The sequence below is a fragment of the Poecilia formosa genome, unplaced genomic scaffold (genome assembly GCF_000485575.1).
Source record: "Poecilia formosa unplaced genomic scaffold, Poecilia_formosa-5.1.2 Scaffold108, whole genome shotgun sequence".
Taxonomy (NCBI): Eukaryota; Metazoa; Chordata; class Actinopteri; order Cyprinodontiformes; family Poeciliidae; genus Poecilia; species Poecilia formosa.
The window spans coordinates 196,999-214,300 of NW_006800047.1; the positions used below are offsets into that span (position 1 = coordinate 196,999).

The following is a 17,302-nucleotide window of genomic DNA, read 5'->3' on the forward strand; positions in this document are numbered from 1 at the left end:
GTTGTGGAATTTTGATTTAGTAATGAAATTATATTCGATGTGTTACCACCCCACGCCACTAGAGGCAGTAGAAGGCCCAAAAAGATGCGAATAAGGAGCAGATTTAGAAGTACGCCGAAAACTACAGAATTTGTTTAAAACTGTGAGGTGCGCTGAAGTGAATAAAAGAGAGAAGTTCAAATACATGCCAACAGTGAAAATTCTTCTTAAAATGAAGATATATCACAGATTTAAAAAGAAATTTAGCGGCCCCTTCACTGGGCCAGGACCCCTTTACCTCGTTAGCTGCCCCGACTAATGCCTAAAGAAAATACGAGGTAGAAAACTTAACATTTTGAAAACAATTTTATTGAAACCACTAATATTGAAAGACCAACATTTTTGTAATATCTAATAAACAATTTGATCATACATGACCTACTTCAGCACTTTTTAATGGCGCAGAAAACAGGCAATAGCAACACGGACTAACGAAAAGGACCAACGACATGAACCAACAGCATGGACCAACGACGTTCATCACATATGCAGCGAACGCATATGCAACATAGACATATGCAACATCTACATATGCATCATCTACATGCAACATAGACCAACGACATAGACCAACAACACATAGCAACGACACATCTACACATATGACTTCTACTTATTTTTGATACAAATGAAACCCCACCCCATAAGCAGCTTTACCTCGCACGGAGATGTTTCTCAGGACAGAGAAACCCGTAACCTTCAGTCCTGGAGCTCGTCTCCATCTCAGTGACTGAGGCTCAAAGTTAGGCCGAGATGTAGCGGTGAGAACTGAGGTGCTGCCTGCTGTCAGACTCCACAGAACCGGGGCAATGCTCGATCGCAGTGCTGCTGCCCACCTACTTGCCCTGTCCTGGATTAAAGCAGCGGGGTCAAAGCGCCTCTGTGATTGGTTCAAACGGAAGAGCTTCAGCAGCAGCCAAGGCTGCTGTTTCAGCACCATGGTCAAAGTTTGCGTCGTTGTGGAGAAAGTCCTTCCCAAAGCAGGTCCCCTGTCTGTTAAAAATCTCCGAAGTGTTGATATCGCCTTTTCGTTTTGTCATCGCCGCATTTCACCCAGTAAATGACCCATTGTCAATTAAGTATGACATGTATACCATACAAACTTCCTGTCTCGCCTGTCAAAATAAAGCGCAAAACACGCTACTAAATTGCAGTTTGCGTGATTACAAATTTATTTTAAAATTATGCCAGACGTTTCCCAATATTTCAAACACAAAGAAAACTATATTTATGCTTATGTAGTAGATCTATATTTCATATCTAATAATTCCTGTGCTTACAGGAGGCGAGTACATAAAGAACATCAGGACATTATGAACATGAGCACAAAATCTGTCTATAGGTTCCGCTTCTGCAGATAAATTGCTAAAAATATTTACAAAACTATTTGCCTAATCTTCTTTCATTGTACACCAGGAGGAGATTGAAAATGTGGTTAATTTTAAAGGTGGGGACTGAGAAGTGATACCTAAAATTCTTCAAAATTACCTAAACAAAAGCTTTCATAATAAGACAATAGAGAATGGATATTCTATTGTACATTTTTCATGCATAGATCAAGCAGTAGCAATCATTTGAATCCAAAGAGACATATTTACCCTTACCCATGATAATTACTAATTTTTCTAGAGCTGCAAAACCTACACAATAACTGGTTCATTAAAAAAAACACATTAAATAACAAAACTCAGTGAACAATGTTTACACTGTTTTCTTTAATTTTTTACTCTGACAGGAATCAGTTGCATGTTCCCAGTGCTAGTATGACAATTTAAAGGTTCATAAATGTTAAACACTATCCCGGGTTGGTGGTGTGCTGGCTGGGCCATCTAGCCTGGCTTAAAACAAAATGAAGATGCCAGGAGAATTATCTTATTTTGCTTCAATGATTTTTAATTTAACCTCATTTCAAAAGTAGATCTTATTAAATTGTCCCTCTGAGGAAAAAAAAAGAGAAATGACAACAGGGTTTCGTCAAACTTTATACTTTTATTGGCAATCAGAAAAAATAAGTTGCAAGTGTCATTCTAGCTTCTTTTTTTTCCTCCAATCATTAAGCAAAATGTACAGAAATGTTAGCTTTTCTGTTTTACATACTTTATTACATTTAACAGAGAAAAACTAAATCTTGGCTCCAGTTTCCCAAAGAACTTCACCGTGGCTCATATAGGAGCTGGAAAATCTGTGGGATTTCCACTGAGATTTGCTCTTTGGTTTATTGTTAACTAATAGTAGCAACACAAGCTGTCAATCATGTGTTTCTCTTCATTTAATGTGTTCAAAACATTGAAAGGACATGTTCGGAAAAATAGATTTTCATAGCTCTATGTGCACCAAAGGTTTAACAAGACACAAACTGTCAAAAGTTATCAATAGCTAGCTTTACGCAACCGCCACAAATTCATACATCCATGGAAGATATGTTGCATTTTTAGCTGTTAGAGACAAACAAATTCAGATTTTAAGGATGTTCTTGATTTTGTTTTTCAGTCTCTAACTTGAGAACAAATAGAATGTAGTTTTAATAACTAGGCTAACAGCCTTTAGCCATGCAAGCTAACAGTCATTGGTCTTGCAAGCTAGCAATAATTGAGGATTTCATTTTGGCCCTAGAGGAATATTTTTACAAAAAATGTGATAATGCTACATGCATGTGTTATTGATTTAACAAGTTAATAGTGATATGTTCAGGGTTGTTCAGGGACATCCAACTTCAGGAGGCGATCCATTTGATTTTTCCAACCTGTTACTGATAAATTCAGAGAGCAGAGAACAAAAGGAAAATTCACCATCTGGACTACACTCAATTTCAGATTATGAATCAAGTCCTAAGTGGCATACTTTAAAATCAAAGCATTTAGTTAGATTTAGTGTAAAAAATTGTATACTAGCTTGCAGCTGGATTAAGTCTGGTACACTGTTTAAACAAATAAGTAATTTTTCTTCACTTTCAGAAAAAGATGATCAATTTAAATTTCTTAAGGTCTTGCTCATGAGAAAAAGAAAATACAGAGAGATAAAGTGGCCGCTACGAAAAAAACACCAACCAGCAGTAAGAGCACAAATATGTGGCTCCGCTGGCACAGGGGCTGTGATGTGGGGGCCTGCTGCTCCTCGTCTATGGACTGCACAGCCATGGAGACGCTGTCAGTGCTGCTGAGGGGGTCTGCGTACTGCGGCCCGTGGGGCTCCACCATCCAACGCAGCACATTGACTTTCATCTCCATGTCGTCGATCATGCGGTCAATCTGACTGATCTCCAGCTCCATGGTACTGCGCTCCTGGCTCTCGAGGCCGGAAGGGAGGGAATCTGTCTGAGCCTGGTTCAGGTCGGGCAAACTCAGGGCCCGGGCCGCTACGTCACTGCATCCTCCTGTTGGGCGAAGGGTGACAAACTGTGTTTTGAACATAAAAACTATGAAAAGTTTTAATGAGAACAAATAGATATTCTGATAACAACTATTTGTTGATCACGTTGTTTTAGCCTAAGTGGAGCACTCCTAAACGGCAGCTTCCTGCTGTTACCACGGCAGCATCTAAATTAAAGCACCAGTGAGGATGTTAAAACTTTCATTTTAACATCCTCACTCTCTAATGGTGTTAACTCATCTAAAACTTTGGTCTAAGATAATTGATACTGTTAGTATCAAACAGTGAGTGTAAAGTAATACAACAAATTCAACGATTCTCTCTTTAAGCCATGTTTTGCGTGGTTTCTCATACATGCAAAACATGTTTGAGAAAGCATGTTTCTTTCTCAAACATGTTGACTGGCCTGCTGACCAATCGGCTTGACCAACCTAGCTCTCTGCGTCGACTTCACACGGGTCAGGTAGTGATGCATTCAGATTATTACCTACCTTCCAGGCCAGTATGCACAAGTGATGCAGAGTCAGCTAACGAGACAATGCCGCTGATGTTCAAAACTTTGCACATGTCAACATGCAGCAGCTCCAGGCATGAGGAGAAGGCCACCCAGAGGAGCTCCATCTCCTTGCGCTGTCCATCGGGCAGGCTCTTGTCCCTGAGGTGTGAGGTCAGGTGGTGGCAGATGTCCCCGGCCAAATTTTGGGCCTTTTCTCTCGTTTGCCTCAACTCATCGCGGAGCTGCAGGCTGTCTGTGCAACCACCCACGCATGAGGCTAAATGCCGGTAGCAAGCTACAACCTGAGAGAGAGAGGGAAAAAAAGGGATTTATATCGTCAACTCAATTCAATTTGAATTTGTTTAATCAAGGACAACACATAAAACAATATTACATGTCAAAAACAGAGCAACTGTGTTGCAAACCTAGTGTTTGGTTGTATCTTTTCTTAAAAGACAACAAAATTAAAGATTCTTGTCACACCACACACACACACACACACAGGATTTTGGGCCCCACGCAAACACAAGGTCCCTCTTTGAGGTGGGCTCCCGTGGTTTGGAACCTTTATGATAACTAAAACAAGTACACACACACACACACACACACACACACAGAGATGCTGAATTTCAGCAACTATAAACAAGAAAAAAATTCACATTAGAGAAAACTTATTCTCCACAGAAAAGTAAGTCGGTATAGATTAGTGATCATATATTTGTTTATGGTTTAGCTATTCACCTGGGAATTAACAATTCAAACAAAGCACTCAAACAGCCACCATGTTTAGACATCTTTTGAACTTTTCCAGATTTCCAACCACAAACCCTTGATATATTTCAGTAGAATGGTATGTACTATGCAAAGTAGCTCAATTGTTTTATAGAAAAATAAGTCTTTTTTTTGTTTGTTTGTTTTTTTTCTTTTAACAATAAGAAACATGAGAAGCCTGGCGTGCCTTTGTATTAATTCTCCCTGAATCCATACTTTATCAAATCACTTTAAGTAATTACAGCTGTAAGTCTGTTGGTCCATATCTCCAGCTCTGCACACCTAGAAACCAAATGTTTTTTCTTAATTTATTTATGATTTTTTTTTTTTAAAGCTTAAGGTCAGTCGGACTAAACAGAGAACATCTCTAAATATCAGTTTTTAAACCTCTGCAATTGGATTTGGGTTTGGTCTTTGACTGAGCCATTCTAACACAAGAATATGTTTTGATCTAAACACCTCCACAGTAGCTTTGGCTTCATGTTTTTTCTCATTGTCTTCATCTGTCTTTTCATCAACTCTGACCAGCTTTCCTGTAAAGAAAAACATCCTGAGAACATGATGCTGTCACCACCATGTTTACAGTGGGAATGGTGTTTTTAGGGTGATGTGTGTTTATAAAAGTCTAAAAATCAGTCAAATCACTGATTTGACTGATTGTAAATAGTCTCTAATTGTGACTTCTACTATGTTTAAACAGAAAGCTGCCTTATTAGTTGCTGAACTCGGGCCTTCTGAGTCCAAAGAATGTTCTTGTCACATCCCCGACTGGGAACTCTGGATATCCGATTTCCAAACACAAAGAGAGTCACACTTTTCAAATTTTTATTGAAGAAGTTTGATGAATAAGTAGTGCACATTCATTTACTTCCTCTTCAGAAATTTGCAGTACTTTCTGTTGCTCTTTCACATAAATTCTTAAATAATTACACTGAGGTCTGTGGTTGTAATGTAACGTGACAAAATGCAAAAAAAAAGTTCAAGGGTGTGAATATTTTTGCAAGGTGCTGTAGATAAACACTGATATGCTGTGGCTTTTCACGTCACGTGAACCACAGCACCACTAATCTCCATTAAACGTTATCTATTAGTCATCTTAGCAACTACATAAACGGCAATACAAATGTCCCTATGACAACTTTAGTCAGTGCAGTAAAACTATAATACACATTATAAAAATTTTGACTTGTAGAGGCAACATTTCATTGACAAAAAATGATGAGCTGAATTTTCAAGGATCTAGGTAGTCTGAAAAAAAAGTACAGTTTGTCTGGTGTGATATTCATCAAGCAGTTCATGGGTTTTATAAAGAACCATTAGCTTAGCCTCAGGCGATTAGCAGCCATGGTTTCATTCATTAAAAATATTAGATATAATCCCATTATCATGGATCTATTTGTAGATAAGCCAAAACAACCTTGTGGACCAGAGTACAAGAGGCCCCCATTTTTTTTTTTCGTGACGCAACACAATAATAACTCTTTATTTACACAATTGATTTTTGTTCAATTTAATCACTAAAGTATGTTACATAAAATATAGTAACATATTAATACATGGTTAATCAGAGATGACAGTATTCAGAGGAAAAGTCAGTTAATATAACACATTTTAAAATTCAATTTTACATTATATATATTTTTTGGTGGTGACATGAAGATGGTCTCAGCACCAATACATTTATTTCATCAGGCAGGAAGATATAAAATAATTATTTAAATATGCTTAAACTTTAAAGTAATAGACAAAACTACAAGAAAATATTCACAAAAAAGAAAAAAAAATGGAATATTTGATACTAAGTGTGGGGACAGAATTGCATGGCAGGACTATGACATTAGCTAATAGAGGAGCACAAAGATGCACTGGACCGGGGGATTCTTTTCAAATAAAGTGCTCTTTTAGCTGCAGGGGGGAAAGATTTTTTCCTGTTTTTGTGTATGATCATGTCTGGGCATGGTGAGAGAGTGAGGATGTATTTAAAATAGAAAGTTATGTTAAAAAAATCTTTTTTTCAAGACATATTTCCATTCTTTTTGGGGCCATGTTTTAAGATCAGACATCTAAAAAAATGTTCACAAAGACTTTATTATTTTTGGTAGAACATGACATGCTAGAACTGGGTCACAGCATCAACTTCAGCTATGAAAGCATGAATAAAAGCCGGCTGCAACTTACCTTTATCAACGAGTCCACCAGCGCCTTTCCATCGGCCAAAGCCTTGTCTCCGCTCGCCGTGCAATCATCGCCAACTTTGTTATTTACAAGTGGCATGGGGATGATTCGCACAGAGTCTCAGACTCTGCCACAGCAGGCAAGATCTCGGCCCCACTGCCCTTCACTTCTCCAGCTGCCCTGGCTCCTCTTCTCTCCCTGGAAGATGCCTCATTCAGCGCCCGAGAGCCTGGACACGCTCGGTCCCGAGGCGAAGCATGTTGCAGAGCGAAGCACCCCCATCTGCAGATAAAGTGCAATTGTACGTGCTGAACATGCTTTGGAAAGTGAAAGCAATAAAGAAAAAAGTATATTAAACTGATGTAACTCTTAAGCAAGATGATAATCCAGTGATTGACCCCTTTGCACTGACGCAGGCTAAGACGGACTGCTAATCTCATTAACCATCACCGAGACAGGAGAGCAGCTGGCAGCCTGAGCCACGATGGTCCTTTCACTAACCGAGGAGGCTCTGCTCCCTTACCTCAAGCGCTCCGTACAGGCTACACCTCCTTCACTCATCTGTAAAGGTCAACGTGCTGCACTTCATGCAGTCGTCCCACAGCTAGGGTTTGTAGTAGAGCGCATCCACTTAGAAAAAATACAAATAAATGTGCAATTAAAAAAAAGTAGTTATGGAGTTGTAACTTATGAATATTTCCACCTTTAGTCCAATACATTGATCATCTAGGCCAGACTTTAGAGAAGGCTTACAGGGGTAGCAGCCCAAGGTCCCAATTTCTTTTTTTTAATGAATGCATGTTTTGGAAACATTGTGATTTATACAAAGCTTATCTGCCCAAATTAGGGGAGTTGTATTAGTATTTTGGATTTTTTATGAATACAAACAAAATTCAAGTCTTTGAAAATTATAAAATTAGTTGATTTCTTTGGTAACAATATGGGAGTTACTGCCTATGTATTGACATATCTGCTATTATTTGTTGTAATATGCACTATTACAATACATTTTCCTTAGTGGATTGGGCACCAAAACTGGATCCAGCCCAGGGCCCACATCCTTGTAAAGCTGGCCCCAATTATAATTCAGTAAAACCCAGCTCCGTCCAAAGTCACCAAGTTATACTGACTTCCAGTTGTACTCTGAACTGGGAAATTCTGACTGCCCAGCAGAAAAGGAGAAAAAAAAAATGAACGCCCTCTAAAGTCAGATTTCCCAGTGGGAGCAACTCCCCAATAAGACGGACTTCACGTTTCAATATGGCGGGTGCTAGCATCGACAACAGTAAGGAATTAGCCTACAGGAAGGACCTAAAAAGTGACGTTTGCTTAAGTAAAGCTTAAAATGTTTTAGGAGCCATTTCAAACAATGTTTACAAGCATCGCCATGTTCTGACTTCTGAGCTAGAAAGCTGGTCTGACGTCAAATTAATGACGTCAGACATTAATTTATTAGACATTAATAAAAAGTGGTCCTAAAAAGGACCACTTTTTAGGTCCTACAGGAAGGACCTAAAAAGTGACGTTTGCTTAAGTAAAGCTTAAAATGTTTTAGGAGCCATTTCAAACAATGTTTACAGGCATCGCCATGTTCTGACTTCTGAGCTAGAAAGCTGGTCTGACGTCAAATTAATGCTGGGAGTTCCCACTCCCATTTATAAACTGAGTCCACCTGTGTTTTAATTTAATCCTAATGAACAGGGAGGTCAGGCAGCAATTTGTGTGAGGAAAGCAGTTTGGAAGAAATTGATGTGTTCTGGTATTTTAAAGCAATCAAATTGAGTCAATGATTATAATATCAAGAAGTAGGGATCAACAATAGAATTTTATTAACAAAAACATTTAAAATGTAAAAAAACAATATCTGGAAATAAATTACATTTGAAACCTTCTGTAGAGATTTCCAGTTCAATAAATTCAAACATTTTGCTGAGTTAAGCCACTAAGATACAAAGTTGCATTTAAAAAACACCAAAGTACAGACGGTGGGATGTTCAGTACTTGGCAGTCCTGGGAGGCTTCACGAGGCTGTTGCTGGACGGGCCCCTCCTAGGGGATGAAACCACCTCCTTGATGTTGGCCAGTAGGCCTTTCCTGGTCCTGGTCTTGAGCTGCACTGGAGACTTCTGTGAAAGCTTTTCGATTTCAGCTTTAAGCGAGGCAATCTCCTCGTCTTTTTCAGCATTCTGGCACAGAACGTCTTCCATGGATTTGGACTGTTGTGACACAGCACAAAACATTTACACTCAAAAGACGATTGCAACCGTGGGAAGTTTCTGAACTCTCTGTCCCCAACGGCGACATCGTCTCACCTGTTCGTCAACCGTCTTCCGCAGAGCCTCTGCATCATCCGATTTCTCCAGAAAATCATCCCGGACGTGCTGCAGAGTTTGGCTAAGATCCACCAGCCTTTTCTCCAAATATAAAATGAACTGAAGACCAAACATCTACATCATTATGCGTTGAAACAGCCTCCGAGTGAGAGGTTCTGACACCGTTACCTGTTTATTATCCTCGCACATTTTCTCAAGGACACCATTTTCTTGGCAAAGCTGTTTGATTCGATCATCTGTGTGGGCAAAAAAGTAATTTAACATCAATGCATCTAGAGATCTCAGAACGGGAGAGAGGAAACTTTTTACCCGTTTCTCCTGCATCTGGCAACGGTTCCGTCTGACACCACTGATCCACTCTCAGCACTGGAGAAACGCCTCTTCCTATGCTGGACAGCAAGTCCTCCAACTCAGACACTTTACGTTTGAGCGCCTACCAAAAAACAAAAATCATATTTATATATAGAAACTGCATTGTAAAATATGTCATGTGATGTAGCCAGTGGCCAACTTAAAATGTTTAAAGTTCTGTCCCACCTTTTGGATAATTCGTTCTATTATTTTGAGGTAAAGGAGGACAAAAAAAAAAAAAAACTATTGAAGTTAGTTCAGTGTTGTAATATCAACATAATGGAAATAATCTGCAACTTGTTTTCGTGGTAGTGGAGAACGATTATATTTGTGTAATTAAGTGAGAAGTAATAACATGGAAATTATTAGATGTGCACAGAAAACTTTTCTCCATTTTTAAAACTTTTAATTTTAAAACTGTATGATTTGTAGGCTTGCCTCATCTTTATGTAATATTTAAGTTTTTTTTCCAGCTCTAGTGACCTTTATTTGAAAGTGTTGACAGGAAATTAGGTGAAGAGAGAGAGGGAAGACATGTGGCAAAGTTCACCAGGCCGGGAATCGAACGGCCTTGTTGAGGATTAAGGCCTCCTTATGTGTGTTGTGCTTAACCCCTGCATCACCACACCACCCCTTAAGTTGGTTTAATGTTTGGAAACACTGAAGCCTACTGAAATATGACAAATGTTAAAATAAAAGCAAAAATGTAAATGAGGATGGGGCAAAACCTTTGACACCAAATATAATATGTATATTTATACATCGTATACTAGCATATGTATAAATATGCAAGTATCAAAACTGAATGTAATCAATTTCATAGTTGTTAAGCTGGGACCAATCAAGGAGCTGTAATACCAATGACTCTTAAGCTATAAACTACCACCACTATATTTTGTAATTTGAGTTTAGCCAGTTGTTATAAATACGAAATTGTCATTCATAGTCACTCCTTTGTATTTATATTTAATCTGTCTTTTTTAAGAGACTTATTTTGTTTGGATCACTTCTACAAAGTTCTTTCAATGTGAAAGAACATTTCATATGTTTTAATTTAAAATGTAATTTTTAATTTAAAAAGAAAAAAAAAAAAAAACAAGGAAAAGAAATTACCTCAGCTTTCTCCTGTTCAGCAGTGAACGCAACAAGCGGCACATAGTTATCCTCCAGGTTGCTCATCGCACACTGATAAGCGTGCTCCTTGATCGCATCTTTGTACATCTCAAACGTGTTCTCCAGCTTCTCTGCATAACTCTCTTTCAGCTCCTCAGCCTGCCGGCTTTAAGGAGATATATATATATATACACACACACACACACACCAATGGCTTGTTAAAGTGAACCACCCAAGATGAATCTAAACAGCACTGAGCATACATGCGGAGTTCTTCGCTCTCCAGGAGCTGCTGCAACATGGCGTCCCCCATTTCTTTACGGATTTCCATTTCTTGGACCAGGTTCTTCTTTCGCTCGGCAAGAAATTTAGTTCGGAGGTTCTCAATTATGTTCAGAAGATCCTTAAAAAGAGAAATCCATGCAGACAAGAGTTTTCATTAGAGCCACAAAAGTTAAAAAAAAAAAAAAAAAAAAAAAGGAGTAAGATAGTTGTTAGCTTTACATTTTGTGGCAGCAAAGACATGTCCACATCGTCCTCTTCTTCAAACAGCTCGTCTTCGGATGGGTAGCCCTCCAGAATGCCATTCCTCATCAATGGCTTCCCATCCCTGCCGACCAGACAAGGGCCTGAAGGCGCCGCAGGTTCATCTGGAATCACCTGAACCACCTGGGGGGCGTGGGGGGGAGTTCTGATTGCATAAAGTCTCATTCGAATTGGGAATGACCTTGGTGTCCATTTGCCTGAACTAACCTGTTTGGCGATGGCAGTGAACTTCATAATATGGAGGGTCTCGTCGTAAGTGGACGCACACTGGTTGATGTTGACAATCATCGCGGCTCTTCCTTTCCCGCAGAAGAAAGCCTGGAAGAGCTTGGTGAGTTTGCTTTCTCGGAACGGAACGTAGGTGACCTTCATTCTTGACACCGAGACACAAAGTTGTCCCAGTTAAACAAAAAGTAAATTTAAACCCAATGATTGGCAACCAGCTTCCAACTCCTTTTACCCGTCAGCCTGACCGCTACGGAGGGCGCTGATGCATTTTCCTAGAATAAGGAGGGAATTGTTGATGTTCCCAGCCTCCTTCAGCCGCTCTCCGAATGTCTTCGCTTTGTTGCATCTTTCCAAACCAGCCAGATCGCAGAGAGAGAACCTGGGAAAGTTATTCACCAAAAAAAAAAAGAAAAAACAAACAAACAAGAAAAGGATAATCTTTAAATATATTTTGCAGCCTTCATGTTAAGAGATTTAAATTCCAGACGTTAGGATCTCCTGATCTGATATCAATATTACTTACTCAGAAATCCTTTCCACTGTTTGTCCGTCGATCTTCAGCAACTTCATGGTGAATATACTGTGACTAAAAAAAAGAAAATAAACACACAGACCCAATTCCAACAAGATAGATGAAAAACTTAATAGTTCACCTTCTGCTGGACGACTGGTTTATTTTAGTGGCTGCAGCACTTCTGTTCTTATTTCCAAACTGCAGCAGTTTGTTGGCTTCACTCAGGTTCTGGATGTTAATCCATTTGAGATCTTAAAGTCAGATAAAGAGTATTTAAATTACTGCAAAAGTCAAATGTTGCATTTGTATTTACATGTTTCACACCTTTCACATAAGCATTTCCAGCTCCGTCGTCACACACGCGGAGAGAGGAGCGCTTCTTGGACTGGGACAGCTGGAGGAGGTCATACACACACTCGTTGTAGATTTCAAAGAAAGCCACCCACAGGGCAAACTGGTCGCCACCAGCTTCTGTCAAGAGGAAACAAAAAAAAGTAGATGCTATGTGACAATAAATAAATAAATATAAAATGTTTGCCACCATCTTGGCAAACACGCATTGGATTTTCATGCCAGAGATGAAGATCCAGTGTCTTTTTTTTATTTAAGGAAGCCCAAGAAAAAAAAGTTTTTAGTTGCAAATTAAAGAGCATTCGTTTTCTACCTGCCAGGTTGTTGGATGATGAAGAAGAAGATGAAAGAGTGATATCTGAAGAGATCGAAGGCTCTGGACTACTGCTGAGTCTTTGATGATCACATTCCTGGAGAGCAAGAACACTGAAGTTATGACAATGCGGAGACATTTTTAGATGATTTGCAAAGAGTTGGAGGTAAATCTAAGGTTTCACTTCTTTGACTGAAGCAAGAACAGTCATTTTAGCAGTCCTCTCCTGCTTGACTTGCTCGGCATCCAGAAACTGGATGCCATTCATCAGATATGGCTTTAGGTCCATTCCATGGTACTGAAGGCCTCCGATGTAGCTAAAGACAGCATCCAACACCCGTGGAAGAATCCCCGGATCTTTTGGTGTTCCTAAAAGGATTTCAAAGCCTGAATTTAGGGCTTGTGCCTGATTATTCACAGAGGGTTGGGTGCTTGCACACTTACCTTGGATTGTGAAGGTTTTCCCAGCATTGGTTACGCCATAGCTGAATATCAAAGCATTTTCTCCTTCCAAGAAATCAAACACTTGGGTTCTCACCGCACCCCTGAAGAGTTCGTCTTGTGTTGTCTGGGGTCCAAAAACCTAGAGGCACCAAAATTAAGCCACGTCTGATGCGTAGATATTGAAAGAGGTGCGGAGCTTGCTTAAAACCTTTGAGAAGGAGAACTTGTGGATCGACAAGCCAATTCCTTTCTCGCTGCTCTTCATGGTGGCAGATCCCTTCGGTGCGTTCAGAGTCACCGTCTGGCCATCATCAATCACAACACAGTCCTGACGAGAGACGAAAGGGGTATGGGTCGGTTTAGCAATTTAAAATTAAAGCTTTACTCAAGATGCCTCAGCAACTTACGGGCCGATGCCCAATCTTTCAATTGTACCTTAAACCCAAGGGGGTAAAATAGCTTCTAATCACATTTGTGACCATTTCCATGACAATGACCTCTTTGAAGAGCTTCCTTTAGCTTTTCAAAGCTAAAGGAAGGGTTAACTCTTCTAAAGGTTAACCCTTTAGAAGGGTTAACCCTAACCGTAACCCTTTAGAAGATAGAAGCCATTGTAACACTGGCGAATGGTTGCTTTAATGCAACACGCGAGTCATTAAACCCTTTGCCTTGGCTGGACAAGAAAGCAGGTGAACTAAAACTCTGGCAGTAAACAGACTTCAGTTAAACAGTCTTTGGATGTGAACTAAGATGCAAAGGTTACTTGAGGCCTAAACTGCACCTGATCCTCGTTGGCAGAGAGCTCCTCTTTGGAAAAGGGCCGAACTCTGAGGTAAATTTGCATCATCTGCTGTCCAGCACCAGAAGTCATCACAGTCTAGAAAAGGAAAATAAACATACATATTTCAGGTAGAATGGCATCGCTATTAGTCTGAAGTGATTTGATTGGAGCAGAAATAGGCTACGAAAAGCCTTTACCTGTTGGAGTGAAGGACTGAAGACAGAAAACTCCCCAGTCAGATCCATGTCAGCAGGCTGCATGTCCTCACTTGGTGAAATCAAAACAGTGCTCTTCCTGAGGAAAAGCTTTGATTTCAAGGAGAAATCTAATACTTTTCAGCCTGAAATGAGCTTCCACTCTACCACTACCTGCAAAAAGATCTACCGGTGAAAAGCGTCAAAGGAACATGTGATCATTTTTATTGGAAGCAGGTGTGAGCCTACCCACATCATCATCTTGTGGGACCAACTACAGAGGAGGGTTCTGCTCCAGCACTGAGGTCCATTCCCTAACGGTCAGCTGGCGAATGACTCGGCTAGAACTGATGAGGAACAAGCAAAGGAGGAGTTTTAGTTGAAAATCAACACCTTAGTTGGAGATTACTCTCTTCCTCATACTCCAAGCATTTCCCAATTTCATCTGGAAAATGTGGGCAAACACGCCCAGTTCACACTGCAAATACATGGCTTTTCTGGAGCTTTTATTGAAAAAAAAATATATAATTTTTTTTAAGAAATGTGTTTGATATTTGCAAATTATTCACCAAATTGATAATTTAAATTAACAATGTTCTATAAACTCTGTTTAATAATGCAATATAGTTCTAAATATAATTGAATTAACAGTTGACATCCATCTGGGCTCATATTATATGTGCACCTCTGTAAATTTGTATGACTATGTGATACATTTTAGCCATTTGTTGGTTCATTTAGAAGGTAATGAAAATCTCAAGTTAGAATGATTCTTTTTCCACTGCATCTATGCTAAACTTTGCCTTATTTTTCAAACTTTCACTTTACATTTCTGACATTCCAACATATTCTGTGGTTTCATCCACTACATTTGCCTGTATTATGCATTTGTATTTTAAAAAGTGTTAAAGTCCTGTATGTTCAAGTTTTAATCTATTTTATTTCACCTACAGTCTTATAAAACCTATCTTCCTTGTTTGCCATTCACAGGTTTTATTTAATGACGCTCCCTTTGATTTGCTTGTTTTTACTAGGAATCCTCAAACTTTTCAATAGTAACACATGAAAATTAAATGAAAAAATCTGAAAGGGGCTAGAGCTAACCACGACACAGAGGGTGATGCTTCTGTGTCACCCTCTGTCAATTATCTATGAACCTTAATTATGGGCTTTTAATATCTGGGAGCTCTAGTTTCAAATACTTAAATTAGTGAAATGAATCAAATACACATTCCCAGATTCAAATGTTCATTTCTTAGCTTATTAAAGCTACTTCCACCCACATGTGTTAGCAAATCATAACTTTATGCTCAACTGTTAAACCAGTTTGAAAGTTACAGGTTGAATACTTTCAAACTCATCAGTATTTCCTTATTTTCTAAGGATTCTTAGTTGTCAGAAAAGTTTCACACAAAGAAACGAGCGTAATTTCTTTCAGTTTTTTTTATTGAAAAACTGCACTGCTTATGCATCTGCAATGGTGACTTCGACCTCTACGCCAGGCTCGATGCTGATGGAGGTGATCTGCTTGACAATTTCAGATGGACTGTGCAGATCGATCAGTCGCTTGTGGATCCTCATCTGGAAGCGATCCCAGGTTTTGGATCCTTCACCACAGGGAGTCTTTCTGGTGGTGATGCGCAGAGTCTAGAGATGAGAAAAAAAAAATTAAAGAATGCTTTAGGACATCCAAAAGATTTTTAAGGTTTCAGTAAAAGTGGTGTGACACTAGAGGGGGAAAAAGAAAAAAATCTAGAAAAGTCTGCACCTTGGTTGGCATACGGACCGGTCCCTTCACCTTCAGGTTCTTCTCCTTGGCACCACGGATCAGGTCTGCGCAGACTTAAAAGAAAAAAGAAAATTAAGATCTACTCAACTACAACCAATAAATTTAGTAAAGACGTCTCGGCTCAGAATAGCGTATACAGTCACCATGTTTAATAACTGTCAAATGTTTTTCATCCTCATCGCTCAATTTTATCTAAAATAAATTCATAAATGGAGGCCAGCTACCTTTCTCCAGAGATTTCACGTTGCGGCTGGTGAGGGTAATGCGGATGCGATGGATGGCGACCTCGGTCTCAACCGGCGCCTTACCAGTGTCCTTAAAAGCCTGGAGTAGAAGAAGACCCCGCCGTGTCGTCGTGGTTCTTTTTTTTTTTTTCTACCTTAATCTTTGAAAGAAGCTGCACTTGGAGTGATTTGTTTTTAGTTACAGAATTGCTTTCACGACTTTAATATTGTTCAATTCACACCAGGAAGAACTTTGGTTTTAAAAATCTCATTAGCTTGATTTGTGCTTCAATTTAAACATAATGTCTACAAACTAAATACAAATATTAAATTTCTTTAAGCCGAATTATTAACAGCGACCCTAGGTTAATACTGAGTCAATTTACTAAGCTAATTGACATGTTTAACACGAACAAGATAAGTTCTCTTAAAGTTTTTTTTTTTTTTTTTGTATTACATACGGCGGGAAGCCAGGTGGAATTCTTGCTATTGGTGGTAAAGATTTAGTTATTTGCTCTAAATTAAACTATACGAATGTCATGCACGAAATATACATAAGATTTGAGTATACTGAAAAAGAGCATACCATTTCAGTTATTCCTGACCGACTTAATCGGAAGAAATTCAAGCGATCAGCGGTGAGCCAGGAACGGACGCTACCAACGTGGTTAGCTCCACAGGAAAAAGGACAAGCCGAGGCCTGCTTCCGCTTTATATTCTCCTCATCCGGGTCGCTGTCTTTTCTTCTTCTGTATTCGCACCAGGGTTTACTAGGGAACAGTGACATCTACTGGTCCGCGTTCGTCAAACTTCCACGATGTAACGTTCAGACTCAAAATCAGGAACAATTTCCCCAATATCAGAAACTGTGGCCGATATAATTAATCCGGTCTCACATTGTTTATCAACAATTATTGATTCTTGAGTATGGATTCTGGATTACTGTTCAGCGTCTCGCTAAAACCACCAGAAACACAAGCATTTCATATTTTTGGTAACAGACTACACCAAGAAGATTATAGGAGTGCAAAAACGAATCACAGAGGAGAATAATTAGAAAATACGTTACATTATTCTGTACACAATTTTGATCATCCGAGGAAATGCTAAATTATGTTTGGGTTCGTTAAAGGGGTTGGAATTCACTATTATTTTCTGCTGCAATAAAAAAACACCTTGCTTTTAAAACCGTGATGGAAATGTTGTAGCTCTGTTTTCTTTTTTTGTTTGTTTGTTTGTTTTTCTCGGTAAATAGTGAAATAAATATCCCA

General features: G+C 39.2%; 4 protein-coding genes across 6 annotated transcripts in view; all 4 read right to left on the bottom strand.

Moving 5' to 3' along the window:
- The window catches only part of mcur1 (mitochondrial calcium uniporter regulator 1), an 11,796-nt gene extending 10,657 nt beyond the window's left edge, over nucleotides 1–1,139 (bottom strand). The window contains exon 1 of the mRNA XM_007559834.2: nucleotides 697–1,139. Coding sequence (XP_007559896.1) covers nucleotides 697–979 — 283 coding nt within the window. The 5' untranslated portion in view covers nucleotides 980–1,139. The remainder of the gene's footprint in view (nucleotides 1–696) is intronic.
- Nucleotides 1,140–2,290: 1,151 nt separating this feature from the next.
- rgs9bp (regulator of G protein signaling 9 binding protein) lies at nucleotides 2,291–7,347 on the bottom strand. Of its 2 annotated transcripts, XM_016675184.1 has the most exons (4): nucleotides 7,218–7,347; nucleotides 6,854–7,132; nucleotides 3,900–4,206; nucleotides 2,291–3,412 (listed from the first exon to the last, which is right to left on the bottom strand). In XM_016675184.1, the coding sequence occupies exons 2-4, from the start codon at nucleotides 6,947–6,949 to the stop codon at nucleotides 3,030–3,032; spliced, it is 786 nt and encodes a 261-aa protein (XP_016530670.1). In that variant the 5' UTR covers nucleotides 6,950–7,132; nucleotides 7,218–7,347; the 3' UTR covers nucleotides 2,291–3,029. The 2 variants fall into 2 exon arrangements, with proteins under 2 accessions (XP_016530670.1, XP_007559897.1); XM_007559835.2 differs by having other exon boundaries at nucleotides 6,854–7,347.
- A 1,296-nt stretch (nucleotides 7,348–8,643) lies between these two features.
- LOC103143348 (kinesin-like protein KIF20A) lies at nucleotides 8,644–14,263 on the bottom strand. 2 transcript variants are annotated; one of them, XM_016675183.1, is made up of 18 exons: nucleotides 14,022–14,263; nucleotides 13,825–13,920; nucleotides 13,252–13,371; nucleotides 13,044–13,182; nucleotides 12,784–12,968; nucleotides 12,600–12,696; nucleotides 12,260–12,406; nucleotides 12,075–12,186; nucleotides 11,945–12,007; nucleotides 11,654–11,800; nucleotides 11,401–11,566; nucleotides 11,152–11,316; nucleotides 10,911–11,050; nucleotides 10,648–10,813; nucleotides 9,493–9,616; nucleotides 9,352–9,419; nucleotides 9,163–9,297; nucleotides 8,644–9,066 (listed from the first exon to the last, which is right to left on the bottom strand). In XM_016675183.1, exons 1-18 carry the CDS (start codon nucleotides 14,082–14,084, stop codon nucleotides 8,845–8,847), a joined length of 2,355 nt encoding a protein of 784 aa, XP_016530669.1. In that variant the 5' UTR covers nucleotides 14,085–14,263; the 3' UTR covers nucleotides 8,644–8,844. The 2 variants fall into 2 exon arrangements, with proteins under 2 accessions (XP_016530669.1, XP_007559898.1); XM_007559836.2 differs by having other exon boundaries at nucleotides 9,163–9,282; nucleotides 14,022–14,262.
- Nucleotides 14,264–15,442: 1,179 nt separating this feature from the next.
- Nucleotides 15,443–16,833, bottom strand: rps20 (ribosomal protein S20). The gene is made up of 4 exons (XM_007559840.2): nucleotides 16,618–16,833; nucleotides 16,032–16,131; nucleotides 15,787–15,860; nucleotides 15,443–15,665 (listed from the first exon to the last, which is right to left on the bottom strand). Exons 1-4 carry the CDS (start codon nucleotides 16,816–16,818, stop codon nucleotides 15,483–15,485), a joined length of 558 nt encoding a protein of 185 aa, XP_007559902.2. The 5' UTR covers nucleotides 16,819–16,833; the 3' UTR covers nucleotides 15,443–15,482.
- Nucleotides 16,834–17,302: the final 469 nt, after the last annotated feature.

Coding starts and splice junctions, on each gene's coding strand:
- LOC103143348 (XM_016675183.1), bottom strand. CDS start 14,084: ATGCAGCCTGCTGACATGGATCTGACTGGGGAGTTTTCTGTCTTCAGT. Junction 12,697..12,783: donor TTCTTGCTTCAGTCAAAGAA/GTGAAACCTTAG, acceptor CTTGCTCTCCAG/GAATGTGATCATCAAAGACT. Junction 9,617..10,647: donor CTGAACAGGAGAAAGCTGAG/GTAATTTCTTTT, acceptor GTTTTTTGGTAG/GCGCTCAAACGTAAAGTGTC.
- rps20 (XM_007559840.2), bottom strand. CDS start 16,818: ATGTCACTGTTCCCTAGTAAACCCTGGTGCGAATACAGAAGAAGAAAA. Junction 16,132..16,617: donor GGTCAGGAATAACTGAAATG/GTATGCTCTTTT, acceptor CTTCTACTCCAG/GCTTTTAAGGACACTGGTAA. Junction 15,861..16,031: donor CGTGAAATCTCTGGAGAAAG/GTAGCTGGCCTC, acceptor TTTTCTTTTAAG/TCTGCGCAGACCTGATCCGT.
- rgs9bp (XM_016675184.1), bottom strand. CDS start 6,949: ATGCCACTTGTAAATAACAAAGTTGGCGATGATTGCACGGCGAGCGGA. Junction 4,207..6,853: donor TGGTGGACTCGTTGATAAAG/GTAAGTTGCAGC, acceptor TCTCTCTCTCAG/GTTGTAGCTTGCTACCGGCA. Junction 3,413..3,899: donor TGTGCATACTGGCCTGGAAG/GTAGGTAATAAT, acceptor TTCGCCCAACAG/GAGGATGCAGTGACGTAGCG.